A 14,987-nucleotide genomic window follows, 5' to 3' on the forward strand; every position below is an offset into this window, starting at 1 on the left:
CACGGAATCAAGCGCACGACTTCCGCGATCAGCGATTGATACACGTATCTCCACCGGGTAACTTGACAAGCCGATACCGCTCTGGTGCCCTGTCTGTGCTCATCGCGATGGTGGCAAGGTCGGGGACTTGGCCGTGAGGCAAATCCCGGTGATTGACTTTCCCTATCTAGTATCTGTTTACATTTGATAGACGATGAATGGCCCAATGAAATACTTGAAGCCGTGTTGGTCTTGAATGAGGAAAACGATATCCGTGCGGTGACTCGAGTAGGTTAGAATCCGGGGTTGCGATATGGCAGCAGATCCAAGCAACGCCGTCGGCAGATGCACCAATACGAAGCGTCGGTCGGCAAGATGACAAGCAGGTTATCGTTCATCGCAATGCCGGCAGCTGAACCGGCAACTCTCCACCACGCTTATCCTTGGGTTTCCACTGGTTCGAGAACTCAATGCTGGGTCCATCTTCCGGGAAACTCGCGACTGCGCCTCCCCCACAGATTTGATCGTGCGGAGAAACGCCTCGTGTTGGTCAGGGACGAAGGGCTCATTTAATACCTTGATCCACTGTTATCTGCCGACCCAATGACCCTGATAAGTGTGATAGCGTTTGATAGCGTGATAGCGGAGATATTATTAATGGCTTATGCGCAGGGTTTCCCGTGGCTGTCGGGGCGGATTTGATAATGACAATCTTCCGCGATGCGGGGTGCAGATGGAGTCATCGTTGCAAGTGACACTTGTTCGTAATGGTTACCCGAGTCATCCTATCATAGGTTTCACCTGAATGTTCGGAATTTGCCCATCTCGTCGGCCGAGGTTCTCCACGCTTATCCCTTGCCGCGATAGCAAGGCGAGGGTAGGGGAGGGAAGGACATATATGACGCCCCGGCAGACGATGTCGGGAGCTCTTCCCTGGAATTTCAACCATCTGAGAGCAAGATTGACAGACCATCGTCACAATGACTGAAACGCAGACCATTACCCAAACCGTGCCAACGATCGACGAGGTGAAGGTTGCAATTGATGCAGCCTTGGAATCGGCAAAAACGTCGCTACGAGAGCTCAACCGAGAGGTAGGCACGAAACTCTCCTTTCGCTTGAAATGATTCTGAACATCGACCCTACCATAGATCTGGTGTAATCCAGAAACAGCCTACCAAGAGCATCGCGCCCATGACACTATCTGCGACTTCCTCGAGAAGCAAGGCTTCACCGTAACCCGTCACGCATACGGCCTGGACACCTCCTTTGAGGCACTCAGCGGATCGGGTGGACGCCTAATCAACTTCAATGCTGAATATGATGCACTGCCTGACATTGGCCACGCCTGTGGTCATAATCTCATCACTACCAGCAGTATGGCCGCCTTCCTAGCGCTGTCGACTGTCCTGAAACAATATGGTATCCCCGGTCGCACTCAGCTTTTGGGTACTCCGGCAGAGGAGAATGGCGGTGGCAAGGCCAAGTTGATTGACTTGGGTGCATACAAGGGGGTAGATGTGTCATTGATGGCGTACGTATTGACCATTCACTCAGGCGGCTTATCGTATCTATTGAGTAGACTTCTCCTCTTGGTATACTGACCTTTTCAGTCACGCAGGACCCAAAGAACTATTCCCCGGCGTTGTAGCGGACAGCGTCGGTGGTGTGCGAATGAACGCTAGGAAAGAGATACACTGCGAGTTCACAGGTCGGAGTGCCCATGCTGGCGGCAACCCTTGGGAAGGAATCAATGCCCTCGACGCCCTGGTGACATCGTACAACAACGTGGCCGTACTGCGCCAGCAACTCCGCCCAGATGAGCGCATACACTGTGCTTTCCTCGATACGCCCACGGTGGCCAACATAATTCCTTCGTACACCAAAGCGTACTGGCAGGTTCGTAGCCCGACATTGAAAGGGTTGAACCAACTTATGGTCAAAGTGCGGAACTGCATTGAGGCAGGTGCATTGGCTACAGGTTGTGAGGCCAAGATTATTGAGTAAGTCTGTCAACAACTGGAGCAACAGAAGGTGAGCTAACCGGACTAGGAATGAGTTGTATACAGACGTCAAGATTAATGACACACTGTGCGACCGATATAAAGCACACATGTCCAAGTATGACCGGAATGTCATTGCAAGTCTTGACAAGGTCATGACAGGATCATCGGATATCGGTAGGTGACCATGCTTTCTTATCCGGGTACCTTACTGACTTCTCTAGGCAATGTGAGCTACATTGTCCCGACACTACACACCATGTTTGGGATTACGGATGAACCAGGCTCCTTCCCCCATCATCCCAAATTTGCTGCAGCGGCTGGAACCGATTACGCTCACCAAGAGGCGGTGATTGTAGGCAAGTCGCTGGCGCTGATTGGGTGGGAGATGGTGACGAGCGATGAGTTGTTCGGGATTGCGCAGAAGCAGTGGAAGGAGTGTATCCAGGAGTAAGACAGGATACACTGTCTCTATGACATTCCCGGCATCAAAGCACCATACTATCTTTCGAGCATCTGCTCGGAACCACTTCCATGCTTGATGTCTTACAGACAGCCATCAGGATGTTTCTCGGTAGATCCTCGGCGATATTACTCAGAGAAGGTGAAACATGGCGTCTGTCACATTGTTTGTATACCCGATAGAAGTATAATCCTTCCTAGCGCAGATCTCGAATGCACGATTGATGACCTTGTCCCTGGCGATGCGCCAGCTACTAGTAGCCATACTCAAACCACGGTGACTCCCTAGCGGGCGTCACTAAGACCAGGGTGAGAACGTTAGCCCTGCGACGGGGCAAACTACCCCAAATTGAGATCAGACCCTTCTCCAAGTCTGTAGAAATTCACCATTCAAAGAAGCACACTTTCTAGATACTTGCTACCATCTTCAACTACTTTCTGCCCTTCCAGCCAGCCCTGTACGAGTCAGTCCCAGCTGTCCTGCCGCTGACTAAGCGCCTGGCATGTCATTTCGCTTCCATGAATTTTGTGTCCGTCCGAATTTCTTTTTCCCGATGAACTTTCCCGCTGCATCACCCACTGCCCCTCGCTTAAAATCGTGATATCGGCTATCTTCTTCTGCTTTTTACTGATGCCTGTCGGCTGATCCGACTCCTTCACGAGTGGGCCATTCATTCCATGTCGGGTCGGAACGCGCCTCGCTCGAAGAATGGTATGCCAACCCTTGCCCGAGTTCCCCGGAGTCGGCGGAAAGCTCGGGAAAAAAAGATCCCAGCGGACGGACATTTCAGTTGTTGACTGACTGATTGACTGACTCGCATCTTACAGGCTGCAGCACCTGCCGCCGTCGTAAAGTAAAATGCGGGGAGGAGCGTCCAGTCTGCAAACGCTGCTTCAATCTACGACTGAACTGTGAATGGGGGATTCCCGTTAAGCGCGGCAAGGCCAATGCCCCGGTTCGGCATCTGCAGCCCGCGCAACCTCGTTGGCCGACCAGCGATGGCATCACCACTTGCTCCTCCCCATCTGCGACCACTCCCTCTCCTGTTCGCGCTGCTGTGACCAACAGCATTCTTCATCCTCACTATGCCAACACTCTAGCTGCTCTCTGGCATCGGCAGTCCCCCGGACCAGCCCCGGATTTCTCCCCGGTTTCCCCAGATGTCAGTTTCCCCACGGGATGGCCGTTTCCGCCCTACGCGCAACCATCACCACTCTACCGGCCCCTGCTCGGAACAGGTGCTTTGCCCTGCACCAATTCGCTCGTCTTGTCGGAGCATGATCAGAAATACTTCCAGTACTTTCCTTCCTCGTCTGTGGTGTTCTATTACATGAAGAACTGGCAATGGAGCAGCTTCCGCTATCTGTATGAGGGGCCCGCGGCTACCAGCAAGGTCATCATGCGCATGATCTTGGCTTTGTCTGCAAGTGATATGCATCGGAATGGTCTCGTTGTCCGATCACCAGGTCGTCCGACCGCCGAGGATCACGGCCGGTACCACTATGGCATGGCCGTCAAGGAGTTCCGCCAATTACTGGAAACCCCCAAACCTCAAGTGTCGTTTGCGGAGCTTGAGATGATCTTCGCAACCATGTTCCTCATGGTCGCGTATGAATGGCAATTTGGTCATTGCGTGCGTCATCTTCATCTCCATCTGCAGGGAGTGCGGTCTCTGCTGGAAACACATCCGGAATTGTTCCATGTGCGCGATGTTAACGAGGTGTTGTTGGCAATGGAGGCGGACCAGCCCAGTGATACGGTATCTAGGGCTTCGTTTATCTCGGACCAGTTCTTGTTATGGATACTGTAAGTATGCTTCCTGCTTTATTAGGCATCGCTAATCGATCAGATACATCGATGTTAATCGTCGCTCGATCGGAACTACAGAGTCGCTTTACGACTACGTGCTCAACTCGGGCAATGAATCTCTTCACCCGGACCATCTATATCGCTGCGCGCGGCTCTGGGGTCGATGCTTCTGGGGTAAGCAATATCCGGACCAGGAGGTATCGGACGACATGGAGAACTACCGGGGGCTGGAGTTTGTACATGTCGGATACACATTATGGCATAAGCTCTGGAAATGCTTGGATGAAAAACACACCGAGTCTGGCGACGCACTGTTTGCCGAGATGATGGCGGTCCGAGATGTATGTCAACCTCTGGTATCATTGTAATATCCATGCTAACCAGGACAGAAATATTCCGACCTTCTCTTAACCGCCAAACTCGCCAGTCCAGGCTCCACCCGCCGCACGCTCAATACCATATACATGGCCGTGAACAACTTTTACGCCCTGATCCTCTTCCACCGTCGTCTCTTTGATACAGCCCGCCCACCGGCCGCACTGCATCGCCAAGCTCTCAACAACATCATCGATAACTCCCACAAACAATACGCCGCAGACCCGCGTCTATTACGGCGACTACACTGGCCACTCCTCATGGCCATTGTCGAAACCGACGACCCAGCGCAACGCGAGTGGCTACGTGAGCGGCTCTACGAGCTGCGATCATTCCACTCAGAACACCTATGGGCCTTTCAACTCGCAGAGGAGGTACTTGCTCGCCAGGACGCGAGCGCAGGGGAGTATGCGAATTTGGCGGAATTGCTGCGCAACCACCAAATCCGTTTGCAGTGATACCATATATGATACCTTGTATACCAGATACTTTAATATGTAACAACTATATACATTATTCCACAATTGTCCTGGATTTATGACAAATTCTCCAAGAAATACGCATCATACGCAACCTCCCCCTTCGCCCTCGTCGCCCGTCCCACAATCACCCGGTTCGTCATCCACCGGTACTTCTCATGTCCTGTCTCCAACTTGATATGTAAATGGAACCAGTAACTCGCCGGATCAACACCGTCTCCTTCCATCAACGCCTTTAGCACTTCGGGGGGTCCGGATCGGGTTCCTTCCGTCCTACAAATCCCACTCCACGCATTAGCATATACCATACCCAAATCTCCATTTCAACCATCAAAACAACTGAAAAGTGGAAAACACCGACCTCACATAAATATACGCCCCATCCTCACTTTTAATCACATAATTCGTATTCACATGCGTCGTCTGGTTTTCTTCCACTAGCCTATACCATCACCCCATAGTTAGCCTTCAATCCCAATTCAATTACCCAGTAAGGTACTATGGGCATGGGAATGTGTACATAAAATCCGCTCCTCCCGGGACGACCTCCCCGACGAGATACTTCCCCCTCACAGTGCCGGACTTGATGGGCACGCAGCGTCGACGGCCGTACGGTCCCGTGCCGATTTCGAGGGGTGGGTCGACGGCGCACCGGAGTGTGAAGAGGTGGGTTAGGGTTGGGGGTGGGGAGATTGGCTCCATTTTTCTCTTTCTTGTTTTCGGGTAAGGTCAATTGGGGTAATTGGCTTGGTAGTTGAGGGGTGTTATGTGGAAGTAGAGGTATAAATCGGGGTGGCGAGGACTGCTATATGTATATGTGGTTGTGGTTGTGCGTGGAGTACTCCGGTGGAGAAGAGATATACTAATGGGAACGGATATCGGCAGTCGAGTGTGGGGACCTCGGAGAAGATTGGTAAGGGTACTGCAGTGTAACTAGGAAGTTGTCTAGTGCTAAGGGGATTGAAATTGCATTGCTTATGGTAATTAATGGTGGTAGTTGTTTATAGAGGTGTAGAGGGTGATGGCTGGAGTGGTGACATCATGTTTAAGTTGGTTTGAGTTGAGTGCTGATCATTGGATAAGATATATTTTGGGACTGGGGGTTGTGGTAAGGTTGGACGTGTCATAAATAGTTATGTGATTGAAGCTTTGGCAGCATAATTAGTGAGTCTGAGTTGATGGTAGTGAGGACATAGATACTGGGTATAGATTCATTATAGGTTATAATTTCAGTGGTTTAATAGCAGCTTGCCATAGTTCAATGGGATATATTAACAGCACACCCTAAACGCCTGCCCAGACTAATTATGCACATATTGCCAGTTTCCAACGACTGGTCTCCGCGTCGAGCGAGACTGCATCGCAATCTGCTCATTCATCAGGCGGGTATAATGTTACACGCTCGTTTGAAGATCGCATCCGCATGCGCACCCTAGCTCGCAATTGGCCAATAAGGTACATGATGAACCTTATGATGATTCTTTCTTCGCTTGACACCGAATAGAATGGATGATGGAGTGTTCGTTTACGCGCCACCGACGAGGACGTTGTTAACGGGGATGTGGACTAAGACGAGTCAGTTTACCGGTCTAGCAGGGGGCTTAATCCAGCTTTAAAAGAGCAACATACTCAGCTTCACAATGTAACCGATGAAACCCATGATCAGGAAACCAGTACCGACAGCCTGGCTGATCTTGATGAACTCGCGCTTGTCGGCTATCATTGCAAAACTTATTAGCTTGAATCCAAGGAGTGCTGTACAAGCAACAGGCCAACTCACGCTTCTGGCTGCGGTTGACAAACTGCACGCCTTCCCTGAGGAACTCCCGAGGGACGTTGAGGAGCTCTTGCACCTGGTCGGACATTTTGACGAAGCGAAGGAATGGATGCTGAGGTGTCAATGGAGGCGAGGTGAGATGGGGATGGATGGATGGAACGCGAATGGGCCAGCTGTGCTCTTTTGGTGGTCGGCGAATAATGGCGTCGCTCGGTCGGACTCGAAAGGGGCGGATTATCTACTTTCCGAGGTCCTGGCCACGTATCAGTTGGTTGGTCACGGGTGTGGCTGATGGACTTGTGGCACGGTCGCAAATGTGGCTGGTGAGGGTCCCGGTTTACCCCGGATCGTGTCCCGAGTTGCTCCATTGGGATAGATACTCTTTTCCGATTGTGGGGGTCCTCGTTCGCACTCTTCTTTTCTTCTCTGTTTCGTCCTCGACTTTACGTGAACAACCCTGCTGTTTCACTTGTGATTCTCAGCTACTAAATGGACATGAAGTGCTAATAGCACCCATCGAGCGACGATACTAATCCTGACATACTAATTTCGACTGCTGCTACTTGAAGGCATGATGACGGCCAACGAAGCAATGTGCTGCACCAGACAAACTTGCCATCGCTCTCTGGAAATTGCTGACCAAAACATGCTTAAGAGCGCGTTGCTTGCTGTGCGTTCCGTATGATCCGTCATTATGAGCTTCAGACGCATGTGGCCACAGACTAAAAGCAATGAGTATGGCTGCCTGACGCCAACACCCATCAGCTAGATACAAGTTCTCACTCTAGTCTCCCTGAGGCCTGCAATTTATTATTCACAAGATTGTATAAAAGCAATATACATCCTACCAATGGCTGTTCTGCTAGAAACATATCGATCGCTGTGATCAAATCCCTCAGGTCGGCCTGCATCTCCGCCGGACTAACTACTACTACAAGTAGTCTCACCCCGCCTTGCTGCATCCAAATTGCAGCTGGTTGCACTTCCCTATCCGAGCATCGTCTTGCAGGAGCTGAGCTCGGCGATCGACATGATAGTGCATCCCGACCAATTATATTCGCCATGACTACTGAGCTGATAAGCTCTACAGGCTTGATTCGTTCTCATTCTGTCAGCACCAGACCCCGATACAAACTACTAGTACCTATCAGCCATGGACTATTGCGATATTTAAAATACCCCTCTCGTTTGCTCAACAGCGAGCACCAGGGACAGCCGGAATAACAGGCACAATGTCTGTCCAAACAGCTTGGGAAGCCTGCGACAAAATCGATACGCTATTCATTCTTGTCTGCTCTGTCTTCTGCTGGCTTATTATCCCAGCTGTCGGGCTCGCCTACTCTGGCTACTCCACTCGTTTCAATAGCATTGCTTCGTTCTATCCCGGCCTTCTGGCGGTCGCCGTCTGCTCGATCCAATGGTGGATGCTGGGATATTCGCTCGCCTACGGTGAAGGCAATGGCTTCTTTGGGGGCTTCAGCAAAGTGTTTCATATCGGCGTACTCGCTGAACCGGTGGGCTCGATTCCCGAGATTCTCTTCTCGGAGTTTCAGCTCATCTTCTGCGCGACCGTGTGCGCTATTGCAATAGGAGGAGCTTGTGAGCGCGGTCGGCTTCTTCCATTGATTCCATTCATCTTTGTAAGAGCAGCCTCCTCGTCCCCTCGACATTCGCTAAATTCTCTAGCTTTGGTGCACGTTTATATATGCTCCTCTAGCTCACATGGTGTGGTCGGAAAACGGCTTTCTCGCGAACCTTGGTGCCCTCGACTTTGCTGGGGGCACTCCCGTGCATATTTGCAGCGGTGCCACCGCCACAGCAATGAGCGTCTACCTTTCCTATCCCCTGTTTCGGTCGCGACGCTCTCAAATTCGAACCCCGCAGCACCTGTTATTGCATCGGCCACACAACACTTTGTGCCAACTGCTAGCACTGATCATCATATGGAATGCGTGGCTTGCCTTTGACGCGGGAACTACGCTCGCTCTCAACTTCAAGAGTGTCATGACCGCCTGCGTGACGAATCTCTGCGCATCCTCAGGCGCTCTCACCTGGGCGAGTCTGACGTACTGGGAGACCGGAAAGTGGAGCTTGGACAGCACTTTCTTAGGTGCTATCGCAGGACTCGTTCTAATCACGCCGAGCGCAGGCTTCATCGACATGAGCACAGCAATGGGTTTTGGCGTCCTAGGTGCTGCATGCGGGTATCAAGCTCTCAAAATCAAGTTTACCAAACGAGCGAAGCTTCTGCGCTGGGTCGACAACGGGGACACGTTTGCTACACACTGCCTGGGTGGGTTCTTGGGCACGATTGTAACTGGCCTGTTTGCGCAACGAGAAGTCGCAGCATATGACGGCGTCACCGACATCGTCGGCGGGTGTTTCTTCGATGGCAATTGGAGACAACTAGGAATACAAATCGTCGAAGCGCTGATCGGGTTCGTATGGAGCTTTGGGGGAAGCTACATTCTGTATGCCTTGGTGGACTGTGTGCCTGGTTTTGAGGTATTGGCGACGGATGAGTAAGTGCACCACCCCCAGCTTATAAGCGCAACTAACTTTAGTAGGGATGTGATCGCAGGAATGGACAAATCCCAAATGGGCGAATCTCTGCACGAGGAACAATGGGCCGGAGAAGAAGATTACCATCCCTTCGAGGGAATTCGCTTGTAACATTCAGGTCAGCGCTAGCGCCGTCCAGTCAGAGTAACAACATTATTTTCCATCCTCTATATACCACCCTACTGCCAAAAATATAACCTAGTTGAAGACAACAGTCTTGTGTCCGTTGAGCAGGACTCTCCGCTCAGCGAAGTACTTCACGGCCGTAGCCAAGACATTGCTCTCAACGTTGGAACCAGCATGAGTCAACTCCTTGGGGCTCATAGCATGGTTGACGCGAACAACGTTCTGCTCAATAATCGGACCCTCATCCAGATCACTGGTGACAAAGTGCGCGGTAGCACCGACAATCTTAACACCGCGGTCGAAAGCCTGGTGGTAAGGCTTAGCACCCTTGAAACTGGGCAAGAAACTGTGGTGGATGTTGATGATCTTTCCAGACATAGCCTCGCACAGCATAGGCGACAGCACCTGCATGTAACGGGCCAGAACAACCAGATCGATGTTGTGTTCGCGGATCAGCTCCAAGATGCGTCCCTCCTGCTGGGGCTTGGTGTCGGCGGTGACGGGGAGATGCAAGAAGGGGATGTTGTAGGTAGCAGCCAAGGTAGCGAAATCGGGGTGGTTGGAGACGATCAGAGGGATCTCGATGGGGAGCTGGCCGGTCGAGGCGCGGAAGAGGAGGTCGTTGAGGCAGTGGCCGATCTTGGAGACCATGATCAGCACGCGGGGCTTGGAGGAGGCGGGGACGAGCTGGAAGGTCATGGTCAGGGACTCGGCGGTGGGTTGGAAAGCGGCGCGCAGGTCGTCGAGGGACTTGGCAGGGGAGGATTCATCCTTGAAGTGCACGCGCATGAAGAAGCGCTGGCTGGTCGGGTCGCCGTATTGGCTGCTGTCGATGATGTTGAGGTTCTGTTGCACCAGGTAGGCGGTCACGGCGTGCACGATGCCCGGGCGGTCGGGGCAGGAGAGGGTGAGGATGTAGCTCATTGTGGTGGTTGCTGCAGGGAGATACCGTGGTGGTGGGGTGATGTTGAATCAAGCAGTGGGTTGCTCTTAGGAATGACTTCAGTTCCTGACAACGAAGCAGAATTGAATTTCGGCCGTTGGGCGCCCCGCCGCGAAACAGCGAGGATCTTTGCCCGGTTTCGGTCATGATTTGATGACTCAGGCGGGGTGCGGTGATTGATAAGATTAGGGCTTGCTTGTAGGGCTACGATGCAAGTCACATGGTCTGCGCTGGATTTCCTCTTTGGGCTCGTGAGATCGTTGTCCCGTGCGGATTGCCGGATGCACAACGGCATTGTCTCCTGCTTATTGTGGCGGCGCCACCAGGCCGCCGGATTGCCATTTTGGTAAAGGAAATGGTCTCCTTTGAGCTCGCTTGTCACGATGTCTTCAAGATTCGGCGACGAGGAAGTCAGTCTACTCTACGTGCCATGCCGGGATGCGGTCCGTATAGCCGTAACATATCCGCGAGCATGGAGTTTTGAAATAGGCAGCATGAATTTGCGAAGGTATAAAGAGCTCGACTTTCCCCTATGATCATCATCACAGCATCCGCATTCATCACAGCAGAACTCAGAAGCCCAAGAGCTCAAGCAGTGAATCGCAATGTCTTCCTTTCAAATCTACCGAGCAGCCCTGCTGCTCTCCATTCTTGCCTCTGCCAATGCTCAGCAGGTTGGAACCTACACCACTGAGACGCATCCGTCTTTGACCTGGCAAACCTGCACCAGCGATGGCAGCTGCACTACCAATAACGGCGAGGTGGTCATTGACGCCAATTGGCGCTGGGTGCACTCAACCTCCAGCTCCACCAACTGCTACACCGGCAACGAGTGGGACACCTCGATCTGTACAGACGATGTGACCTGTGCCGCGAACTGCGCACTTGACGGTGCCACTTACGAGGCGACCTACGGTGTGACCACGTCCGGCGACGAGCTGCGCCTGAACTTCGTCACCCAGGGCTCCAGCAAGAACATCGGATCCCGCTTGTACCTCATGAGCGACGACAGTACCTATGAGATGTTCAAGCTCCTCGGCCAGGAGTTCACCTTTGACGTGGACGTGTCCAACCTCCCCTGCGGTCTCAACGGCGCGCTGTACTTCGTCGCCATGGACGCTGACGGCGGCACCTCGGAGTATTCTGGCAACAAGGCCGGCGCCAAATACGGTACCGGATACTGCGACTCGCAGTGCCCCCGCGACTTGAAGTTCATCAATGGCGAAGCCAACTGCGACGGCTGGGAGCCCTCTAGCAACAACGCCAACACCGGTGTTGGCGACCACGGTTCCTGCTGCGCTGAGATGGACGTCTGGGAAGCGAACAGCATCTCCAATGCTTTCACCGCACACCCATGCGACTCCGCCAGCCAGACCATGTGCGACGGCGACTCCTGCGGTGGTACTTACAGTGCCAGCGGCGACCGCTACAGCGGCACTTGCGACCCCGACGGCTGCGACTACAACCCCTACCGTCTGGGCAACACGGACTTTTACGGTCCCGGCCTGACCGTCGACACAAACAGCCCCTTCACCGTCGTCACCCAGTTCATCACCGACGACGGCACCTCCTCCGGTACCCTGACCGAGATCAAGCGGTTGTACGTGCAGAATGGCGAGGTCATCGCCAACGGCGCCTCCACCTACTCCAGCGTCAACGGCAGCTCGATCACTTCCGAGTTCTGTGAATCAGAGAAGACTCTGTTTGGCGATGAGAACGTGTTTGACACGCACGGCGGTCTCGCGGGCATGGGCGAGGCTATGGCAAATGGAATGGTCTTGGTCTTGAGTCTGTGGGATGACTACGCCGCTAACATGCTCTGGCTCGACAGCGACTACCCCGTTAACTCGTCAGCCTCGACCCCGGGTGTGGCCCGCGGTACTTGTAGCACTGACTCGGGTGTGCCGGCCACTGTGGAAGCGGATTCACCCAATGCGTATGTCACGTACTCGAACATCAAGTTCGGGCCCATTGGCTCGACTTACTCCAGTGGGTCTTCTTCGGGGTCGGGGTCTAGCTCCAGCTCGAGCTCTACTACCACGAAGGCCACTTCGACGACCTTGAAGACTACCTCGACGACCAGCAGCGGTAGCAGTTCTACTTCGGCGGCGCAGGCGTATGGACAATGTGGTGGACAGGGCTGGACGGGTCCGACCACTTGTGTGAGTGGATACACTTGCACGTATCAGAATGCGTACTACTCGCAGTGTTTGTAAATACCTTCTGGACAATAGTCGAGACGACAGTGTGGGGACGTTCAGTTAGTGAATGGTAGTTAGCACACGTACTACAATTTAGTTAAGATTAGGGAGCAATATGACATGATCACTTGACGCCGAATCTACCAACCACTATCCTCAAATCACACTACACTATACCAATACTATAATAAATTAACTTCCCGTACCCGACGCCCAACCTAGGCACAGCCCAATCAATCAATCAACCATCCCCCAATAACTCCTTCCCCCGCTCCTCACATATCTGCAGAACATCCGTGCGGAAAGCCTAAAGTAGTGCTGACATGACCAGCGCCAATCCCAGACACACCACATGGCTGGACGGGATATTCTCCGCATCCAATGCATGCATCCTCTGCAGGGAAGCTTGGCTTTAGTTTTCCGTTTCCCCCTTTCCCGAAGCGATGACGATCCGGTCCTTTCCGGATCAGCAAAGGGGAAGAGCATGAAACAAGCTACCTACAAACCGGTTGGTTCTTGGGTTTCTTTTGCGCACCCGTGACGAATTCGGTCGCCCGTTCTTGTTTAGGAAATGGGCCGATGGGTTTCTGATGAAGTGGTATGGATTGTCGGTCCGGCTGCCGAGTAGTTGGGTAGGATTCTGGCAGAATGTGCGATGTTTGGTGATGATGAGGTGAATATAAATGATTGACTTCATCTGTCTTGACACAGAATGGTTTGAAGCACAGCCAGAGAAGACAACCGGATACTGTGTCGACAGAGCAAGATGAAGACTCTCTCTATTGTAGCTGTCCTGCTCGTTCAAGCCTGGACTGCGAGTAGCAGTCCGAAGGCGAAGCGATCCTCTGGTTTTCAATGTACCTCTTCCTTCTCTACTACCGTCTTGAAAGACACATATTGATAAGTGAGCAGGGTTTGGTAGTAACGAATCCGGCGCCGAATTCGGCTCCGGAAATATCCCCGGCACTTTGGGCACAGATTACATCTGGCCTGATGCAACGGCCATCGAGACGCTGCATAGTGCAGGGATGAATATCTTTCGCGTGCCGTTCCTCATGGAGCGGTTGGTGCCGGATGAGTTGACTGGGGCGGCGGATGCGACGTATATGGCTGATTTGAAAGCTGTAAGTTTCCCTAGTGGGTTTTAAGATGCGCTGTTCTTGATGATAATGGGGTGTGTGGTGTAGACGGTGCAAACTATTACAGATCTAGGTGCTTATGCAGTGGTGGATCCGCATAATTTTGGGAGATAGTATGCTCTTCTCTTTCCTTCTTTCAGTCTCCGTCAGTATAGAACTAATATGATATGGCATCCAGCTACGGCAACATCATCACCTCAACGAGTGACTTTGCAGCATTCTGGACAACAGTAGCCAGCGAGTTCACCGACAACGACCTGGTCATCTTCGATACCAGTACCTACCCTACCCAGCCCCAATCTTCAGCAGCCTATACTAATAGTGAGATAGACAACGAATTCCACGACGAAGACCAAACCCTGGTCCTCAACCTCAACCAAGCCGCCATCACGGCCATCCGCGCCACCGGCGCCACCACACAATACATCTTCGTCGAAGGCAACTCTTACACGGGCGCCTGGACCTGGACCACCACCAACACGAATCTCGTGAACCTCACCGACCCTAACGACCATCTCATTTACGAAATGCACCAATATCTGGACAGCGATGGCTCCGGGACGAGTTCGACGTGCGTTAGCTCGACGATCGGTGCGGAGCGCATTGCTGATGCCACGAGTTGGCTGAGGGAAAATGGGAAGCAGGCGGTGTTGGGAGAGTTTGCGGGCGGTGCAAATAGTGTTTGTGAGGAGGCGGTTACGGGCATGTTGGATGCGATGGTCGATGCGAGTGATGTTTGGTTGGGGGGTATGTGGTGGTCTGCTGGACCTTGGTGGGGAGATTATATCTTTTCGTTGGAGCCGGATGATGGCGTTGCGTATGAGTATTATTTGGGCGTGTTGGAGGGTTATACTCCTGGTTCATCCTCTTCTTCGGGGGGTACGACTTCAACTGCTGTGGCAAGTGCGAGTAGTACCTCTGCTGTTGGAAGTGCTACGAGCAAGGTAACTACTACCACTGCTGCTGCTACTGCTACATCAACGGCTGTGGCTGCGCATTATGCGCAGTGTGGTGGGGCGGGATGGACTGGGGCGACGACTTGTGCGGATGGATATACTTGTACGGTGGAGAACGAGTGGTATTCGCAGTGTTTGTAGATAGTTATATATCTGGTCAGTTATATGAGTGAGT

At 52.6% G+C, this 14,987-nt stretch overlaps 5 protein-coding genes across 5 annotated transcripts; 4 read left to right on the top strand and 1 right to left on the bottom strand.

Moving 5' to 3' along the window:
* The first annotated feature begins 473 nt into the window (after nucleotides 1–473).
* BO88DRAFT_461052 (M20 family metallopeptidase) lies at nucleotides 474–2,615 on the top strand. Its single transcript, XM_025711131.1, has 5 exons — nucleotides 474–1,073; nucleotides 1,131–1,513; nucleotides 1,593–1,982; nucleotides 2,032–2,159; nucleotides 2,207–2,615. Exons 1-5 carry the CDS (start codon nucleotides 960–962, stop codon nucleotides 2,434–2,436), a joined length of 1,245 nt encoding a protein of 414 aa, XP_025568880.1. The 5' UTR covers nucleotides 474–959; the 3' UTR covers nucleotides 2,437–2,615.
* Nucleotides 2,616–3,122: 507 nt separating this feature from the next.
* Nucleotides 3,123–9,411, top strand: BO88DRAFT_421389 (Rh-like protein/ammonium transporter; the record flags this gene model as incomplete). The annotated part of the gene is made up of 6 exons (XM_025708504.1): nucleotides 3,123–3,156; nucleotides 3,273–4,251; nucleotides 4,295–4,618; nucleotides 4,682–4,935; nucleotides 8,089–8,525; nucleotides 8,572–9,411. 6 exons carry the CDS (start codon nucleotides 3,123–3,125, stop codon nucleotides 9,409–9,411), a joined length of 2,868 nt encoding a protein of 955 aa, XP_025568881.1.
* Nucleotides 9,405–10,684, bottom strand: BO88DRAFT_400724 (formyltetrahydrofolate deformylase). Its single transcript, XM_025705662.1, has one exon. The coding sequence runs from the start codon at nucleotides 10,495–10,497 to the stop codon at nucleotides 9,646–9,648; it is 852 nt and encodes a 283-aa protein (XP_025568882.1). The 5' UTR covers nucleotides 10,498–10,684; the 3' UTR covers nucleotides 9,405–9,645.
* A 209-nt stretch (nucleotides 10,685–10,893) lies between these two features.
* On the top strand, nucleotides 10,894–12,853 carry cbhB (putative 1,4-beta-D-glucan-cellobiohydrolyase). Its single transcript, XM_025702449.1, has one exon. The coding sequence runs from the start codon at nucleotides 11,122–11,124 to the stop codon at nucleotides 12,730–12,732; it is 1,611 nt and encodes a 536-aa protein (XP_025568883.1). The 5' UTR covers nucleotides 10,894–11,121; the 3' UTR covers nucleotides 12,733–12,853.
* Nucleotides 12,854–13,483: 630 nt separating this feature from the next.
* egl2 (putative endoglucanase) lies at nucleotides 13,484–14,953 on the top strand (the record flags this gene model as incomplete). The annotated part of the gene is made up of 5 exons (XM_025704461.1): nucleotides 13,484–13,574; nucleotides 13,630–13,841; nucleotides 13,905–13,969; nucleotides 14,035–14,132; nucleotides 14,187–14,953. 5 exons carry the CDS (start codon nucleotides 13,484–13,486, stop codon nucleotides 14,951–14,953), a joined length of 1,233 nt encoding a protein of 410 aa, XP_025568884.1.
* Between the last annotated feature and the right edge of the window lie 34 nt (nucleotides 14,954–14,987).

The sequence above is a fragment of the Aspergillus vadensis genome, assembly GCF_003184925.1.
Source record: "Aspergillus vadensis CBS 113365 unplaced genomic scaffold BO88scaffold_1, whole genome shotgun sequence".
NCBI lineage: Eukaryota > Fungi > Ascomycota > Eurotiomycetes > Eurotiales > Aspergillaceae > Aspergillus > Aspergillus vadensis.

What these genes read in the sequence shown, in the direction of transcription:
- BO88DRAFT_461052 (XM_025711131.1), top strand. Translation starts at nt 960, where the DNA reads ATGACTGAAACGCAGACCATTACCCAAACCGTGCCAACGATCGACGAG. An exon ending in GTAGATGTGTCATTGATGGC is followed by an intron (nt 1,514 to 1,592) that starts GTACGTATTGAC and finishes TGACCTTTTCAG; the next exon opens with TCACGCAGGACCCAAAGAAC. An exon ending in TGTGAGGCCAAGATTATTGA is followed by an intron (nt 1,983 to 2,031) that starts GTAAGTCTGTCA and finishes TAACCGGACTAG; the next exon opens with GAATGAGTTGTATACAGACG.
- BO88DRAFT_400724 (XM_025705662.1), bottom strand. Translation starts at nt 10,497, where the DNA reads ATGAGCTACATCCTCACCCTCTCCTGCCCCGACCGCCCGGGCATCGTG.
- cbhB (XM_025702449.1), top strand. Translation starts at nt 11,122, where the DNA reads ATGTCTTCCTTTCAAATCTACCGAGCAGCCCTGCTGCTCTCCATTCTT.